We start from the raw sequence: 17,088 nt of genomic DNA, 5'->3' as shown, positions 1-17,088 counted from the left end.
CCATTGATATGCACATACCTGAGAGTAGTGAGTCCAGTTCACTAATAAACATAATTATATTATGTGTCTCAGGGTTACATGTACCGGTATGTGTATGTACAAGTGCTTACTTTGTTGGACTACAGTCAGTGTGTAACAGATAAGCTGATTATGTGCACAGTTTTAGTGACACTAGCTGTGTGACAAAAAACTCAAGAACAAATAAAAATGGAAAGACAAAAGGTGGGGTATATTTGGAACTTACAGGGCTGTTAGATCCACTGAACCACTCATCGGCTGTTATGGACGCTTCCCTTGCTATAGTATCTGGAAACAAGTCTTCATGAAAATCCCTGTAAGACTTTGAAGAAATTCAAAACCTTACTTAGTACAAAGTACAAAGTGAGTAAACAAAGCATCAACTGAAAAAAATACTGTAAGTGTGAAAAAAACAGAAGAATATTAGCCTTAAGCTTTGAAGAATAACACAATAAAGATCTGAATTGATCTTTCTTGCTATCATGTGAACTCTCTTGTTGACAGATGTTTTCCGTACATTAGAAAAAAAGCTCTTTTAGTTGGGTGACTAATTTTTTTCTTGGATAGTAGTGTGAAATCAGGGCAGAAAAAACCCAGGTCTGATTTCCCGGGGTAAATTTTGCCCTTGGGCAAGTGAAAATAAAGGTTTGGTGACCTGATGGCAAGTGAAATTAGCCTAAGTAGTCTTGTGAGTCTTAGAGGCGACAAGAAATATTTAGTGAGGGCAAGTGAAAACTAAAATTTACTGGGCCAATGGGCAAGTGGATGTGTCCACTTGCCGTTTGGCCCAGTAAATTTTAGTTTGAAAAGAAAGTCTGTTGAAGACTGCAACAATTCCAAATAGTTATTCTACAAGGCAGGAAAAAAGTTTTAAAAGGTGTAATGGAAAAATGAACAGGTGCAATGTAGAAGACAAAAAAAATCCCCTTTTCTTCCACACTGCTTACTAAACAATCTAAGAGATGAAAAAGATATTAATCAGTTCTAAAAAGTGATACATTAAGCTACTTGGAAAACATTTGTCTGGACAGCAGTTGAACCTATGACTTTCCACACACTAGTTGGATAGTCCGAAAATATTTATAAGTACATTTATAAGTACATTTTATGGAAAAATAAAGAAATAATGATCGACGGCAAAAGTGTCTTCTATAAACACTTTTTTGATAATAACATTATATACACAACTCATCTTCTTTACGATATGACAAATATTGAATCTTTCAATATCGTCAGAGATGCAGGTTTAAAGAACTCTAATTTTTTAGCATGGACCGGTCTTAGGCAATCAGTCCCATTGAAATTACGTTTTTACGCGCCCGACGTAGAAAATACCCTTGATTACAAAAATTTCAAGTGTCGTGACTATTATCATCATCTTATAAAGCAAAAATATGAAAAACCAAATAAATGGGCTAAGTTGAGAGAAGAATTTTATCTTGATGATAAGCAAATTTCAGAGGCATTCATGATGCCACTAAGAGTTGCAAATGAACCATATTTACGTTCTTTTCAATATAAAGTATTAAATTCAATTCTATACACAAACGAATTACTCTGTAAGATAGGATATGTTTCTAACCCCAACTGCTCATTCTGTCATCAGACTATAGAAACGACATCACATTTTTCTTTGATTGTTCTTTTTCGACCTTTTTTTGGAAAAAACTTTTTTAATAAACTGAATAGTTGCGTAGGCCTCTCTTTAAATTATAGTGAGATTATTTTAGGGTTCTTAGAAGAGGAGATGGATCTGCAAAACTATATACTCATCTTAGGAAAAACTTATCTGTGGATGTGCCGATGTAAAGAAACGAAACCATCTTTCAGCCACTTTGAGAGAATTTTATTAAATAAATATCAAACCGAAAGGTATATTTCTGTCAAATCAAATAATATAAAGTCTTTTAGGAAAAAATGGAAAATGTTTGAGGAAAAGATTCTTTAAAAAGTGTAATGAATTATGCTTAAAGAAATTGTTATGTAACACAACAATTATTGTTATGTAAGGCAATGAAATGGTACTTATTGATAAATAAATAGATAAAAAAATCAAACTGAGGAAAAAATAGGATATGTATGCACAAACGATATGTACATTGAACTAGTTAGAACGTAGGAAACGTATGAATTCACTTAAAATTGTAAACGATGTAAATATACTGTTAGCTAATTGTAGTTTTGTCATTAGGAGTGTAATCAATGAGTAATAGAATTGTAAAAAGTTGTGCAAGTGAATGTAAAAATAAATCAAAGGCTCTATGAGCAAAGTCGTGAATGTGGTATTTAAAACTGACAGCAAAAATAAGGCAATATTTTAAATGTTTGCTGAGAAATTACAATTTTTGTAAACGTAAGTGATAGTTGAAACATGTTGAAAACACCTTTTGACAGACTAGCCTGCAAAAAAAAAAAAAAAATATGTGGTTTTATTATAAAAAGGTTGGGCATTTCTAATTTTTGAAATTTTCTTAAGCATTTTTGGGATGAAAAGAGTGTAATAATTACTGGGACTACATCTGTTATATCTGTTAACCATGTGATATAACTGAGTTGCACAGCTCATTAAAATGTTGATTCGAAAACCATTCGATCTGTATGATGATACCATGTGTTGGTTTTGAAGTATACACATTTTCGGAGCCCCCCACCCCCCCTCCCAGCCCAACAATTTTTTGAGAGTCCCTCGTTCAGGTGTCTAAAAATTTTCGGAGCCCCCCTCAATATCTTCATCCCCCCTACTCTCAACCTTTAAATTATAAAGATTATCTTTCTTTGAATGTCTAGATCCCATAGCACTCAGTGGATGCTTACAAAAATAATTCACGAGTGCAATGATACACCCCTGGAAAACTACAATACCAAACGTTGAACTAATATTTCCTCTTTTATGCAAGACCATGTATATGAAGAAAACATATTTTTGGGACTGATCTATAATAGTAATACTGTGTCAAGATACTGTGTTTACAAATGTAGTCTGCCTACAAAAGAACAGAAAGAAGCAAATTTATCATTCACATAACTACCTAATGAGCTACGAATGTCAGAGGAAATTGTGAACTTCGTTAACGAAAGTGAGACAACAAATATAAAATATTACTAGCACAAAAACTTGACGAAAGTGCAAAATGATCGATCGAAAGCTATATATTGCTTATATCTTTAATTGTTTCGAAACGCATATCTTTTATCTTTCTGATTAAGACCAATCTGTAGTGAAAAATACAGCCTAAATTATTACTTACCGACTATTTGATGGTGTTTCAATGAAAGATAATTTGATATCCAAGGTCTTTCGAAATGAGCTATTGATCGGCGTGTAAGCTCCTTGCTCCCTCGACTGTCCTTTCCGTTGCATTTTTTGTAAGTTTGGATTCGAGCGCTGGCCTGGCTAGAAAAATTCCTTCCAGAAAAAAAAAATATTCGTATTCTCCTGATGTACATGCATCCAAAAGTTGGGAGACCTCTTTGCCCACATTCATCCGCCATTTTGAACTTTATTCAAACTTAATATAAAATTGCCAGGTTACCAAGGGAGTTTACACAAATTTAATTGATTCCCGCCCGCAATAAGTCGTGAATGCAGTTTTGATTAAAAAAAAAAAAAAAAAAAAAAAAAAAACTAGTGGAAGATGGGCCATGGTAAAAGAAAGACGGTCAAAGCAAACAAGGTTTATTACCTTCCGAGGCACACAGTAGCTGAGTGGTACCACAGATGACTTTGTCAGTTGTAGAAGCCGTACCACTTCACATGACATCACATTCATGGCGAGTTTAGGAACACTGCACATTCCTTTGTGTTGTTCATCCATCATCTGAGATGACACTGTGTGCAACATAAACAAGTTTGTTTTACTGATTAAACTAAAAATGTCAACAGAGTTCAGTGGCAGCTCTAGATGTGTCCAAAACAGGTGTTAAATGAAGGTTGTCAATGTGTTGAATGGAATGAGGACATGTTCTACTGCACATATGTTTAACATGTTGAAAATCAAAGAACATCAAACAGTTTGTCACAGCATCAGTGTGATTGAGTTGTAACTTTATCTAACGTCAGGTGAGCAGCAGATATTGAATAATGTTGAACCACATAATAGGCTTATTTTTGAAATATTAATTCTCTCAAAATATAAAATTAATATTCTATAATAAGTGAATTACCATGCTCTTCAATAGCATGCAAACTCTGCTTAATCAACGGTTTACGTTTCTCGCTGCCGTCAATCATCTAAGCAGACCTCTCAAGGAACAGAAGTTTACTTCATCTGGGTTAAGGTCTGTCAATTGTGATTGGTAGGTTTTGATTCATTTTGTTTGTTTTTGATTTTCAAGGGTTGTTGTCTGTTGCCATAATATTATTATGACTAACCACAGCAAAAAATGCAATTGTTAGTTGGGTTTTGAACTTCAGAGTTTGTGTGTCATTGAAAGGCACAGTTACTATAAATGGTGTACATCGACACATCCTCTAACTGATGAGTTTATATATTTTCATCACCTGTGTGCTTGACAATGTTTGACACTGTAAGGAGAAGTTACATGTTAATCAATAAATTTAGAATTGGACGTGTTACCTGGAGTAACAAAAGATGCAGCAGTGTCAGATATCTCCAGGTACTGAATAACTGAGTCACCCTGCATGAATATAACAACAGGTACATAAAGGCAGGATAAAATGACAGGACGGGTTAATGAGAGCTGACTGATAAGTTGGGCAAGACCTTATCTCAGCTCTAGTCAACTTTCATCAGTACATGGTTAAACAAGCCAAGAGTTTTAAGTAGTAGATAAAATATGAGCGGGAGATCTGTATGGGCGATTACAATGGCGAGCCGATAGGCGAGCCATTGTAAATGCCCATACAGATTGCACGCGAATATTTTATTTTACTTGTGAAATGAAAACAATAAAAAGAATGCAAAGGATTGTTATGCGAATCAGTAGAGATCTGTATCAAAAGTTAATGAATACTAATTAGCTGAGCAGGAGTTTGTATCAAAAGTTAATTCTATTGTTTGATTTGTATTGGGGTTTACAGTTGTTTACCTGTGATCTGAATACTGTGCTGGGATTGGTTTACACCCTCATGAATTATTAATGAATTTTACAAAGATTTGATAAATCTGTCCGTTAACAATCCAAATTTTAAATATATATTAAAGGAGTTTTAAATTCTAAGAGAAATTTCAAATATTTAAAAGAAGTTTTAATTTCAAAGAGCCACAAGTTGATGAAGCAGACAAAAGCAAGAGTTTGTATTCTCATGATCAACTCTCTTGTCCTTGCTAGATCCTAATGCTTGTTCATGTATGGCACCATTTAAGGCCTGTTTTTATGGAGTAATGTTGTTTCTGGCAGGAGGGTAACCCTCCATACAGAGCCACCCTGGGTGAGAGATCTTTTCAAGCATCTCCTTATATGAACAGCTGAAAACTATTTCTATGAGAAATCGCAAAGTTTGTTCAGGAAAGGGGGGGGGGGGGCAAGGTGACCTTGGGTGGAGGGTCACTCACTTTGAAGGTAGGGTGGTGACCCTGGAGAAGGGTAGCCCACTTGTTTCCATGTAAGCACTTTTTGTTTGGCTTGCCTAGCTTGAAACTGGGAGCGCCAATTTTTGGCTGTTTTGGCAGGGACAACTTTTCTCATATAACACTCGGTAAAAGATAGCTGGGGGAAAGGGTAACTCTCCTTTCAGGGACAACTCTTCTTCATATAAACAGGCCTTTAATTTTAGGAGTGGTAATAATTTAACATTGATCAAATAATATTGAGTTAATACCTTCCCAGCTAAAAACAACATGTTGGTGTCTGGATCAAAAAATGGCATCAGTATTCTGCATGTAAGAAAGATGTGGATAAGTATATATGATATGAAAATTAACAAATGATTGTTTCATATGTGCCCCTACAACAAAAAGGGTTGATAAGTATCTCACAAGTTATATAAGGAGAGGACACCTTCAGAGTGCTGCATGTCAGTTAAAACCACGCTCACCTGGTATTGTAGTTTAGCATTGGAAATCCACATTTTCTTTAGAATGAAAACTTAACATTGGTGAATAATGTACAAAAAAGGTAACATTTTCAACTACTGAATTAGCATGCAGATTCAATCAAGTCTGTAGTTTGGTGAAAGTGGCCGGCACCTCCAGAGATTATCCTGGTTTCTGCATCATGAAGCATCTGGAAGTATTGCTGCTCACCCGCACTACTCTATGTCAGGTTAATCTCTGTTATTTTGTCAGGCTGTCCTAACATTTTTCTTTTTAATACCTATTTCTATTCTTGGGTAAAGAGAGGAACTGTGAAAAGCACTGTGAGAAGTTAAGTGTCCTGACCAGTGCTTGAACCTGGAACACTCAATTAAGAGTACAACATGCTAGCCAAAAGCGTACCACGATTCGGATGACTAAAGGCAAAATGCCAAACACCTTGCACACTTACCCAGATGAGGTATCAAGGCTTATCCTCTGTACTGGGCTGCTCAAGTTATTCACGTCCCAGACAACAACTTCGCGTGCACGTACCTGTAAAAGAGGATCACAAAATTAACCAAAATTAATCGCCTTAGAAGGTTAACAGAGATCAATCTTCACACATTCAATTATTTCCTTGAAAGAAGGACATCTACGAAAAGTCCAGAAAAATGCCATAGCAATGACATAACTCCATCTTGATCCATGTAGTGTCTTCGATGGTTGTAAGTAAATTTTTGCATGCAAGAATTAAGGTACGGTGCTAATTAATCTGAGACACTGGATCAATTTGCAGTACATGAAGAGAGATGTATCAGATTAAATAAATAGGAATCTGCAGTGGCATTTCCACAGAGTGGCTCTTCTCCCACTTTTCCCAATCAAATTAGAATTTAGAAGTGCTGGATTTTGGAGAGGGAGAAAAACTGGCGAACCCACAGAAAAATCTTCAAACAACAAGAACAAACTGGATCTCAGAGGATTCCTTTTAACTTATATATTACCAAGGGAGCTCCCCTTCCTTCTCCTCCCCAAAGAACACAGGTAAACAACCACACCACTATGCCTTTATATCTTATCACTGCCTACACATGTCTTTTTTTTAAATTTACTTCTATAATAGCGAAGCCAGTTCTGCATCTTAAAATTACTATTCAGTATCATTGAAGTCATGGACTACCTAATGTGCACAAAAAGCACTCATTGATGAGGCATACAAAGACTTGTTCTCACCTTATTAAAACCTGTGCCAAGAATTCTGTTAGTGTTTCCAAGCCACAACACTCTGGATTCTTTCATTCCTTCAAAGCCATCACATTCCTAAGTACAACAATATGTTTCCTTGTTATTAGGTCATGACCAGAGAATTCTGTCATTAACACAGTAACTCTTTTGCATATTAAATATATGGTAAAACCAAATAAACAACTAGAGGGAAAATATCCAAGGGGAAAATACTGTTAAGTACTTTAAACAGATATAATTAACCGTGCAAAGCCGGTTCATAATCTGGCTGGCATTTTTTTGTCGTTTTTATTTTTTTGTCGGTAAATCGTTCCAGACCCACGCGGCCCAGCCGGCTCCTTTGTCACGGTCACGCAAGATTTGATGACCGCTTGGACATGTCCAAGCTATTTAAAAACTACCACAATGTCAGACCCATGCCACGCGATCGATCGCCTGTAGATATAAATAATCATTCACCTATTTTAAAAATATTTACGAACACTCTGCGCTCTGTGTGAAATAGTTATTTTTGAGTTATTTAGGCGTTTGGCTCGGAGCGAGTACAAGTCGTACAATTTACACGAAATGTGTAGAATATTGCAAAAACAACGACTTGTTTTCGGGATATTCCAATTTTTGTTTTGAGTTTATTCTGGGAATCGAAACGTATATTGCAAGCTCAGCAAGAATGTGTCAAGGCACGGGATACACGTCATCGCGCCAGGGGAATTACCTGCGCAAGCAAGTATGCTCTATTTACCTCTAATTCGAGAAAGGTTGTCGGAAAGACTACTATTTATTTTGGCGTGAAATGGACTTCTTTTAATGCTATTCATGAACTGGTTTGGGTTTAGTTTATTGAACATTCGGAACAAAATAAATATTTGCATGCGTAAGCAGGCATTTCTCCGGCCAGGCATGCTGAAATTCATGTCACGCACACGTCGTGACTGACGAAAACACGACTTGTGTGTTTCTCAAGTGACTGCTTTTCTAAAGATTTTTTTACTGTGCAGCGCCGCGCCTTTCTAGCCAAAGAACTGAAAGCACGGTTATAAACTGCTTGCAGATTCTTGTTTACTTTTCAAATGCAATGATCACCAAACCCTTCTTATCTGTCATAGTTTGTAAAATCTCTTACCGCAACAACAGAAGAACTACGAGGGTCTAAGATACGGATCTTCTTGTCCTAAAAACCAAAGAAAAATAACATGTTACATATGAATTCTATTAACGTTAGATAGAAATTCTGATGCCTTACATTTGCTTTATGCATTTGCATTATGTCACAGCCAACAAAAACTATGTCACCTTGTAGAGTAGGCTAATGTAAGGGCTTTCTAACGTAAAGGTACATAATTATTTCGCTGTGCACAAATAGAACAAAAACCTTAGGGTGGGGGCTCCATCCACCCCCTTGTACCACGGTCGGGGTAGGAATTTGCATGTACGTCCGAGGGTTAAAGCACAAGGCATCACCTCTGAAAACCTCCACATAATTTATTTTCAAAGACCACCAACAAGAATTTGCTTAATTCTAAATGTGATACAATGCAGCCAGTGCTGGTCAGCGGCAATCTTGGGTCAATGCACTGAAGAGCGACATTATGGGGGTTTCACAGGGCTTGCTTGTTTGGCATTCCAGCTATGCAAGGACGTACAGTTGTCTTGAGCTTCAGAATGTGAAAAATGTATACTGTGTGGTGCAGTTTGCTCTGGCCCTCACCCTCTCTCCCTCATTAGTGGACACAGTATGTGGGTTGGAAAATATCTTCATTGGTTTTTTCAGTGTGACAGTACAGTCAACTCCCACTATTACGGACACCTTCAGGGGGGGGGGGGGGCCCTTCCCCCCCCTAGCCCCCCCCCCCCGGGCCTTTGGGACAACGATTTGCTGTCCGCAATAGAGTAAGTCTGCAGTAGCAGGAATTATCTTCAGTAATTCTTATTCGCCGGGACTTAAATTCCTGTCCGTAATAACAGAGGAATGGAGTTGATTGTACCTAGTGGAAGTTGCCGCTCTCAAGGTTGCACAGAGCATTCCCTGCTGGAGGCTCATATTTTGCTTACCACTTACCACCCCTTTGTTAACTTTCCTCGAGTTCTTTTATCGGCAATGAGCTTAACTTCACCTGAATTTCATTTAGTCTCTGTGACTTATAACTTATAAAATCATTCCAGTGTATTTGGAAGAACTACGAAATCCTCCACAAACTTTCTAGAGTTTTCACAATCATAGTCTTACTTTTTGTGCTCACATAAACATCCAACCAGGATAGCTCAAAATTGAGAATTCAAAATAAACCACTAACCTTACTGGTTGTAACTAATAACGAACCATCTCCTTTCCAGCAAAAACTGTGGACCAAATCTTGGTGATTATCTAATTCTACAAAACAAGAAAGCACTGAGTGTAATAGTGCGCAGTGTTTGCCTAGGTGAGAACAAAATGGACAAACAAAATAATGACTGTACTAACTGTATTTTTGCTGTTGGCTCTGTAGATCCCATATGGTGAGAGCCTTTCCACAGGAACTACCAAGCACCTGTTTATAACAGAGAATGGGATTTAAGAAAATACCTATATAATAATATTTTTTTGTATACCATAAAATTCCGGTTATAAGCCCTGGGCTTATACAACTTCATGACGGTGGGTTTTGGGAGGGCTTATTAAACAGAGGGGCTTATAAGCAGAGTAATAAAGCGTTTCAAAACGAGCCACAGCAGTGTCAATCGAAATAGGTTTTTTAGTTAAAAAGTCCTATTTAGCCTTGTTCAGTACCGTCATCCAGCAGAGGGGGGCTTATATCTGGGGAGGGGGGGGGTGGGGCTTATAATCGGATGTATTTTTTTGTTTCCAGGTAGATGGGCCTATAACAAGAGACGCTTATAAGCAGGGATCCATATTCGTTTTTTCTCCAAGTCGTCAGCCGGGCAAGTATTTAAGACGACATACTTGCCCTGGCAAAATTTTACTTGCCCGCTCAAAAGTGAAGAATGGTGACTGTACAACAAGTTAATGAAAAGTTGACTTTTTTATGGTTATTACATGTAACACTGTATACAATTGTCATGAAATCTACGAGACAACGTGTCAGTTATAATAAAGTTTGATGCTTAAGTATTTGTTAATGAGACTTTCTACTAATGTCTACTTTGGCTGCTGACCTATAAAATTTCACTAAACATCGTGCCCCCAAGCGGCTTGTGATGTGGAGCTGGCGGAAGCGGACGATGCAGGCACAAATGAAAGCCAGGGCCTCTTTGACTGCCATGACAGAAGAAAAGAACACTTTCGCTCTTCTTGTTCTATTGGTTTGCTTTTCTGAAGCGTTAACATTACTTTTTTCTTTGCTGGCGGTGCCACACCAAGATAAACAGTGCATTTTGATCACAACATCAGCTGATCTCAGCTGATGCGATCGCCTCGTGTTTTCACGGATGCAGCTGCAGTACAAAATATCAGCGGTTGACAGCTTGAAAATTGAGCCTGCAATGATTTCATTCATGGAAAATACCGCATCATCCCAAGATGGCGGCCAAAATTATGATTTTATCGCGACAGAAAGTTGCAAATTATTCTCTGTTTTCTAAAAGTTACGAATGAACGATAAGTGGTCAGAACGCAGGTAACTCATAAGAAAATTTAATAAATGTTTTTTTTGTTTCATTAAGTCAAACTTAAGTCGTCCAGCGGACTAGTTTTCGTAATGTTTTGGTCGTCCGTACGATTTTTTAGTCGTCTCGGACGACCGGACGACTGTGAATATGGATCCCTGCTTATAAGTGGAAGGGGCTTATATCCAGAATTTAACGGTATTGTAAATGCTGCTGAGCAAATAATTATTATGGTTCATGTAGCATGTTGTCTCTTGTCTTAGCAGTATGTTACAATGTTATGGTATTACAAATTAAGGGAAAGTAAGTAGCTTACCTCACTTGCTGAAGGATGGAAGAGGACATTTTCTACACGGCTCTTAAAATAAACATACAATAACAGAGAATTAACTGATGTCTTGTTGAGGGTGCAGATTATTGTCTTTCAGTCACATGTTATGTACTGGAGAAAACAAAGAATTTTCAAAGGATTTTTTTCATGAAAACGAAAATAAATTTTAGTTAAAACCATAATTTAAGCAGCTGTGTTAGCATTCATATAATATTTTACTTTTAAATAATAAATAAGATGTAATTTTCATCATGTCATGAGTGTGGGATAGTCTGAAATGTCAGCCGTCCTCTCGTCCCAACCCCCCAAGGGAGGGGCATTGCTGACATTTCAGACTAGAGTGTGGGACAAAAAAATCTGAGTCCCCTACAGGAATCAAACCTACATCCTCCAAACACCAGGCTGACACTCTATCTACTGAGCTATGGAGAGACTTATGGTGAGCAAGGCCATTTACTAGGTTTATGGAGTATTAAATTGTCATGAAGTTTGACTCTGGAGCAAGCGAAAGTGTAAAATGACATTTTTTCCTGGATGGGATGGTAGCACATTCTGTATTTCATTGATGGCAGTGTGTTCATTGGGCTAAGAAAGCTTGATACCTAATTTTCTTCACAGTTAATAACTTACAGTGAAAAAAGAACAAGTGGGATCATGACCTGTGAAATGTGACATGGCATACTTACAGGTTGTTGTGGGAGATCACAAAGTGGTGAGGACACATGCTCCTTTATCCCATCCTCTGGAATTCGCCACAATTTTATCTACAAAACCAAATGCACTGGACAATTCAGATATAACAAGAGATCTTAAAACCTTGGAAAAGGTAGTTCTAATCGCAATCCCCTATCCCCAGGGTCTTCTTAGCAATAATTTTGTGCCCGCCCTTTTCAAAAGTGAAGAAGACTCCAGGGTTGTCGCTAAGGGCTGGCTGCCAGCAATTTCACCAACTGAAAGAGAACTTAAATCTGGCTGACCTTTCACATGAAAAAAAAGACTGAGGTAAACTTTTAGGGCTGCGAAAGCCAGAAAAGCCAGGTGGGCTTGTTGATGAGCCAGCTTAGCGTTTTCTTAGCTTCATGCCTGAGACTCTGGGGACAAGGTTGCTCCTTTCTTTACCTCTGTGTTTAGCCTTAATTGTTTAACGGCTGTATGGCAAAGGTGTGTATATTGGCTGTCTTTACAGACTTAAAGAAAAAATGGTAAATATCTTGTGGATTTGCTTTTGGAGAAATGTACAACTTTCAGTTAGAGCTAGCTCTGATCAAACTGTTGATTTTAAACTTTATTTCTTCACGAAATACCATTGAAGAAAATTTTACTTAGAAATTAAGTTTATGGGAAGCCTCACCGAGCAATCATATGAACAAGTTGAAAGAAGCCTCCCATCAAAAGGTGAAAAATCCAGGTCTGTCACAAAATCTATATAAGAGAAGATTATTATTTCTAATAATACATGTACATTCAAGCAGCATTTATTTCGTTCCCTGGGAACGAGGTTGAAATCACTTTGAACAAGGTCTGCAGAAATTGGAGAACACTGATTAAAAAAATTTGTGAATAAAAAGGAAATTCTACATGGTTAAGTAATAAAAATATACTCACTGAAAACCTTATACTTATAAATAAATGCATTTTTTTGTAAAATTCATTTTTCTCATAATCAAAAGCAGGTCAAGATCAACAGGGGTAATTTGTTTTAAATTTTGAAATTTTACTGCATTTACAATTTTGACCTAAAGAGCTTGTAATGTATGTCTTAAGGTGGCTCCATAGGGTTTCTTGACCGCACGAAGAATGGGTACGAAAGGGCGAGCTTGAAATGCCGGCAAATCAAAACAAACATGGCGGCTTCACGCGAGCGTGAAATTTTCGGCGAGATTTGCTTCCTGCCAATGAAACAACACCCGTACTTTCCTGTGTTGAGCAAATAAAAGAGTTTACAACACCCTAAAAAGGTGTTTACAACGTCCGCGGTGCTTCTGGCCGCTTTTGTGAAGTTCGTACGATCGAAAGCAAAAGAGAAAATAAAGAATAGTCTCCGCGATTGTGAGATACTTCGAGCACAATTTCAGAGATTCTGCTACATAAAGGATTAAGGTATGTCTCTAACTAACCTTGGGGTTAACAGATATTCGCACAAAAACCGACAACAATGGGGAACGCTCGTCTTAACACATCAACTCGTAATTCGAAAGTTCACGCATGCTCAAATAGCGATCTTGGACAATTTCTATTCTGATGACGTAATTTTTATTCGGGCGAAAATAGAAATTTTCCCCTTGTATTTACTAGAGTTTCCTTCGGTGAAATTCCTTAAAATTTGGCATAAATGTGATACCTATTTAACTGCCCTTTTTACCGTTTTTTAAAAAAAATTTGTAAGCCAGTTTTTTTGCTAAGTCAAAAAAACACAAAATAACCAAAAACGCAAAAACGACCTGGACAACCCCTACTTTTTTTGTTTTTAAAAGTTATTTCCCATCAGATTCAATCCGTTGGGAGAATTTCAAAAATTTTCACCGAAGAAAATTAAAGAAATTTAAGATCAAAGCCATAAAAACACCAAAAAATAGGACTTTTTGAGTAGATGTAGCTCAAAAACAAAGGCCGTTATTTTAAAAAAGAATAATGCACAACATATTTTAGTCCTTGTTTTTAATATTTCGGCAGCTTTTATTTAACTAGTTAAAAAAATAACGCGAAAATGATCTCTTGATGGGTATCACTTGCGCGCGCGCCGTAATATCTCAAAACCCTATGGAGCCACCATGAAAGTTGAAACTCCAGGAAAGTCAAATAACAAAGGATAATATTCTGTCTCAACGATTTACAGTTCTGTACAACTCTTAAATAAGTTACCCCCTAGATGAGTATCTCAAATGCAACATGAAAATTTTAGATCAAGAGATGAGAATTTTATCTCTTGAAGGGAATCACTGTACCTGAATGTGCATGAAGCAAAGGTAATGATTGTTCCTTTCTTCCAACATCTCCCAGTGGAAGAACACCAAGAGTTCCTCCTCCTTGAAAATTCAAAGACAAAATAGCAATTGATCTAGCATTATGTTGATTTTTATTTACGTCTCATATTTATAATTATCATAATCTGAAACTATTTTACAGTAATAAACAGTGTTTATTAGAGATGTCACATCAAGATATTATAGATCATAATCCTGACTAGTACTTTAAAAAATACAGAAACAAGATGGGAGAATTATATTAGTACTGGTATGGTTTCAGTGCTTCAAGAATTGGAATCCAATGTGATATTTTATGGGCAGATTTGATGAATTGCAGCATCAAAGAAAAATGTGAGAATGCTTTGAATAGTGTGGACAAGGTGAAAGTGAGCATGTTGAGCTTAGGGAGAAGGGAAATGAAAGTGCACAGGGTACACTGTACACCCTTGCTGTCACCCCCCTTGCTTCCCTGATTTTTCATTTTTCGTGTTTTTTGGCCTTACCCCCACCCCACCTCCACTAAAAGGAGACTCTGCAGAAAAGAGAGTTACAAAAGGGTTATTAATTATACCTTACCTCCAGCATCCACATTGAATGCCATGAAACTGTCGCTAGCTTTGATGTGATTTCCATAAGAACTCTTTAAGTTTCCAACTCTTATGTCAGTAACACATTCCTACAAATGGGAGAAATTTACAGGACAACACAAAACCTGATAAGCCACAATAAATCTTTCTTTTTATAGGGTGTTTTTCGCCTTATATAAACACCCACCCCCACAGAAAACTGAAGTGCACAAGAGGAGTATTGATTATTATTTCATCACTGGCTTACAATCTCTGAATTCATTGTCTGAAAGTCTATAAGAATGCCTGAAGTTTCAACTGCAATGTCTATATAAACAGTAAAAAATCTGCTTTGGCACATTTTCACGTTTTGGTATTTTTTATTGCTTTGTTGCAAAATTAACTTTCTATTTGCTGAAAATGGTGAAAATTTAATAAGCCTCAAATAAGCGCCCACTCTCAAGGTCCAAAAATTTAATAAGCGCGCAGGGTGCTCAATCGAATAAATATGGTATTTGTCACGTTTTTGTGGTTGGATCAGGTGAGATCTATATATGATGTTAGGAGAGATTACACTATCTGAGACATCCCTGAGAAAAGCAAAAGTCCCCACCCTCTCCTCACAAGGGACAACCTGCCCCACTCGGCCAGGAAGTGACATAACAAGACCAGCCCCACCCCCAGGAAGACATGCAAGCATAACAACTACAGTAAAGATAGGAGGAACCTTCTTGTTTTATTTCATGAAGACGTTTCTTCCACGAAAATTTCAGTTATTTAACAGACCATTTTATAGACAATTGAGCTGCTAGGCCACAAAAGCCGTAAGCTTAAGCTTTCAATATACTTGGATGAGCTTTAATAATTTAACATCTGAGTTTATTTGTATGTATCTCGATGACCCCAGTCCAAATTTAACTTACTTCAAGTTTTAAATCATTAACGTAACTCCACCTCCAACCCATCAAATCTACAAATCATTTTCTGTCAATATTAAAACATAAATAATGAATGAAATTATGCTGGAATCGATCCTTGCAAGATTTGCGAAGGTGAACTTGTATGCATTCTAAAATCGCGTAGAGCTTTGACACCTACCTCCTTTTTAGGAATCTTTGGAGCAGCATTCCGGTACTTGGAAGTCCGAAAGCGATGCATCTTTACAATGTGTTCTGAATAGACAAAAGACTCATTCAGAAGTTGTTGCAACCTCTCAAACCAGTGCGAGCAAAATCTCGTGAAGTCGCCGACTTCCTCCACGGGATGCAAACCCGCAAAGTCTCATGGGACTTTGTTTTAAAAATTTCGCGCCAGGCTCAACAAAACAAATCGCAAAATAATCGAAAATAAACACAAGTGGAAAAACAAGAACAAGAACTAAGTTTAGAAAGTTCTTTTTAACTTATCTTTACTAAAGATCATGACAATTTATGAATACCAACACAAAAGAACCGTTAATTTTAAAGTTATTTATTCACCACATTTACAATGAGCACCAAAAGTGTCGCGACATTCGGCACGCGAGGAGGGGACGTTAGGATTTTCGGTTTTGGCGATTTTTTAGATCCGTTTTTTTGGTTTTAGCACCGAAAAAGTGTTGTTTTTCGGTTTTGGTGGCTTAGGCCAACAAGTAAAATAAAAAATGTTTGTCCGGATTTTTATAAAAAAGCGATCGGGCGGGCGCTTTTTTTTTCCTCCATCGTCAAATTTTCCAGAAGCGAACTTGCAAAATTTAATCATGCAAGGTAATTGACCTATCCAGTGCGGCCCTAGCGTACCAATGCTTTCAAATTTTGGTCTGAGTTCGTGTTAAAACGCAGAAAAAAAGCCTCTTACAGAATTATCAGTTGTTCTAACGTCTGTTGTTGTTTTTTTCGTTCCAACTTTTTCAATAGCAAATATTAAAAAAAAAGAATTAGAAGGCGAGCCCCAAAAAATGAAGCGGCCGCGCGCGGGCGGGGACGAGAAGCATTTATTTATTTTTACTTGGCCTAATCCGTCTTGTGGGTTTCCCTTTTTTGGCATTTAGTTTTCGGTTTTACGGCAAAAAATAAGTGGTTTTGCGGATTTGGTATTCAATGTGGTTTTCGGTTTTTCCCATTTAGTTTCCTGTTCAAAATGCAAGTTTGAGTAATATGATTTAGCTTGTAACTGAACAGATATGTCAAAAATGTATAAGAAAAAATCTTCAGGTGTCAATAGGGTAAGGTTAGGGGTTTTAAAATTTTGAATTTTTGTGTGCAGTTTTCAGTGTTGGTCGAAAATTACTGCGGTTTTTGATGATTTTTTGTTCGGTTTTGCGATTTCTAATAGGTCCCAACGGCCCCCTCTTTGAGTACTATGGACAAATTCTACCCTTCAGCCCTTCGATATACCCCCCT

General features: G+C 37.2%; 1 protein-coding gene across 1 annotated transcript in view; it reads right to left on the bottom strand.

The window, feature by feature from the left end:
- Positions 1-15,962, bottom strand: part of LOC144653263 (coronin-7-like) — a 39,142-nt gene extending 23,180 nt beyond the window's left edge. Inside the window, exons 1-15 of the mRNA XM_078513216.1 lie at positions 15,806-15,962; positions 14,718-14,817; positions 14,121-14,201; positions 12,527-12,597; positions 11,862-11,939; positions 11,161-11,202; positions 9,703-9,769; positions 9,536-9,612; positions 8,365-8,412; positions 7,230-7,316; positions 6,466-6,548; positions 5,801-5,855; positions 4,596-4,656; positions 3,702-3,847; positions 245-340 (exon numbers count right to left, since the gene is read on the bottom strand). Coding sequence (XP_078369342.1) covers positions 245-340; positions 3,702-3,847; positions 4,596-4,656; positions 5,801-5,855; positions 6,466-6,548; positions 7,230-7,316; positions 8,365-8,412; positions 9,536-9,612; positions 9,703-9,769; positions 11,161-11,202; positions 11,862-11,939; positions 12,527-12,597; positions 14,121-14,201; positions 14,718-14,817; positions 15,806-15,865 — 1,152 coding nt within the window. The 5' untranslated portion in view covers positions 15,866-15,962. The remainder of the gene's footprint in view (positions 1-244; positions 341-3,701; positions 3,848-4,595; positions 4,657-5,800; positions 5,856-6,465; positions 6,549-7,229; positions 7,317-8,364; positions 8,413-9,535; positions 9,613-9,702; positions 9,770-11,160; positions 11,203-11,861; positions 11,940-12,526; positions 12,598-14,120; positions 14,202-14,717; positions 14,818-15,805) is intronic.
- Positions 15,963-17,088: the final 1,126 nt, after the last annotated feature.

This window comes from Oculina patagonica, chromosome 5 (assembly GCF_052425735.1).
Source record: "Oculina patagonica isolate OP01 chromosome 5, crgOcupat, whole genome shotgun sequence".
In the NCBI taxonomy this organism is placed as follows: Eukaryota; Metazoa; Cnidaria; class Anthozoa; order Scleractinia; family Oculinidae; genus Oculina; species Oculina patagonica.
This window is presented reverse-complemented; position numbering and strand designations above follow the sequence as displayed.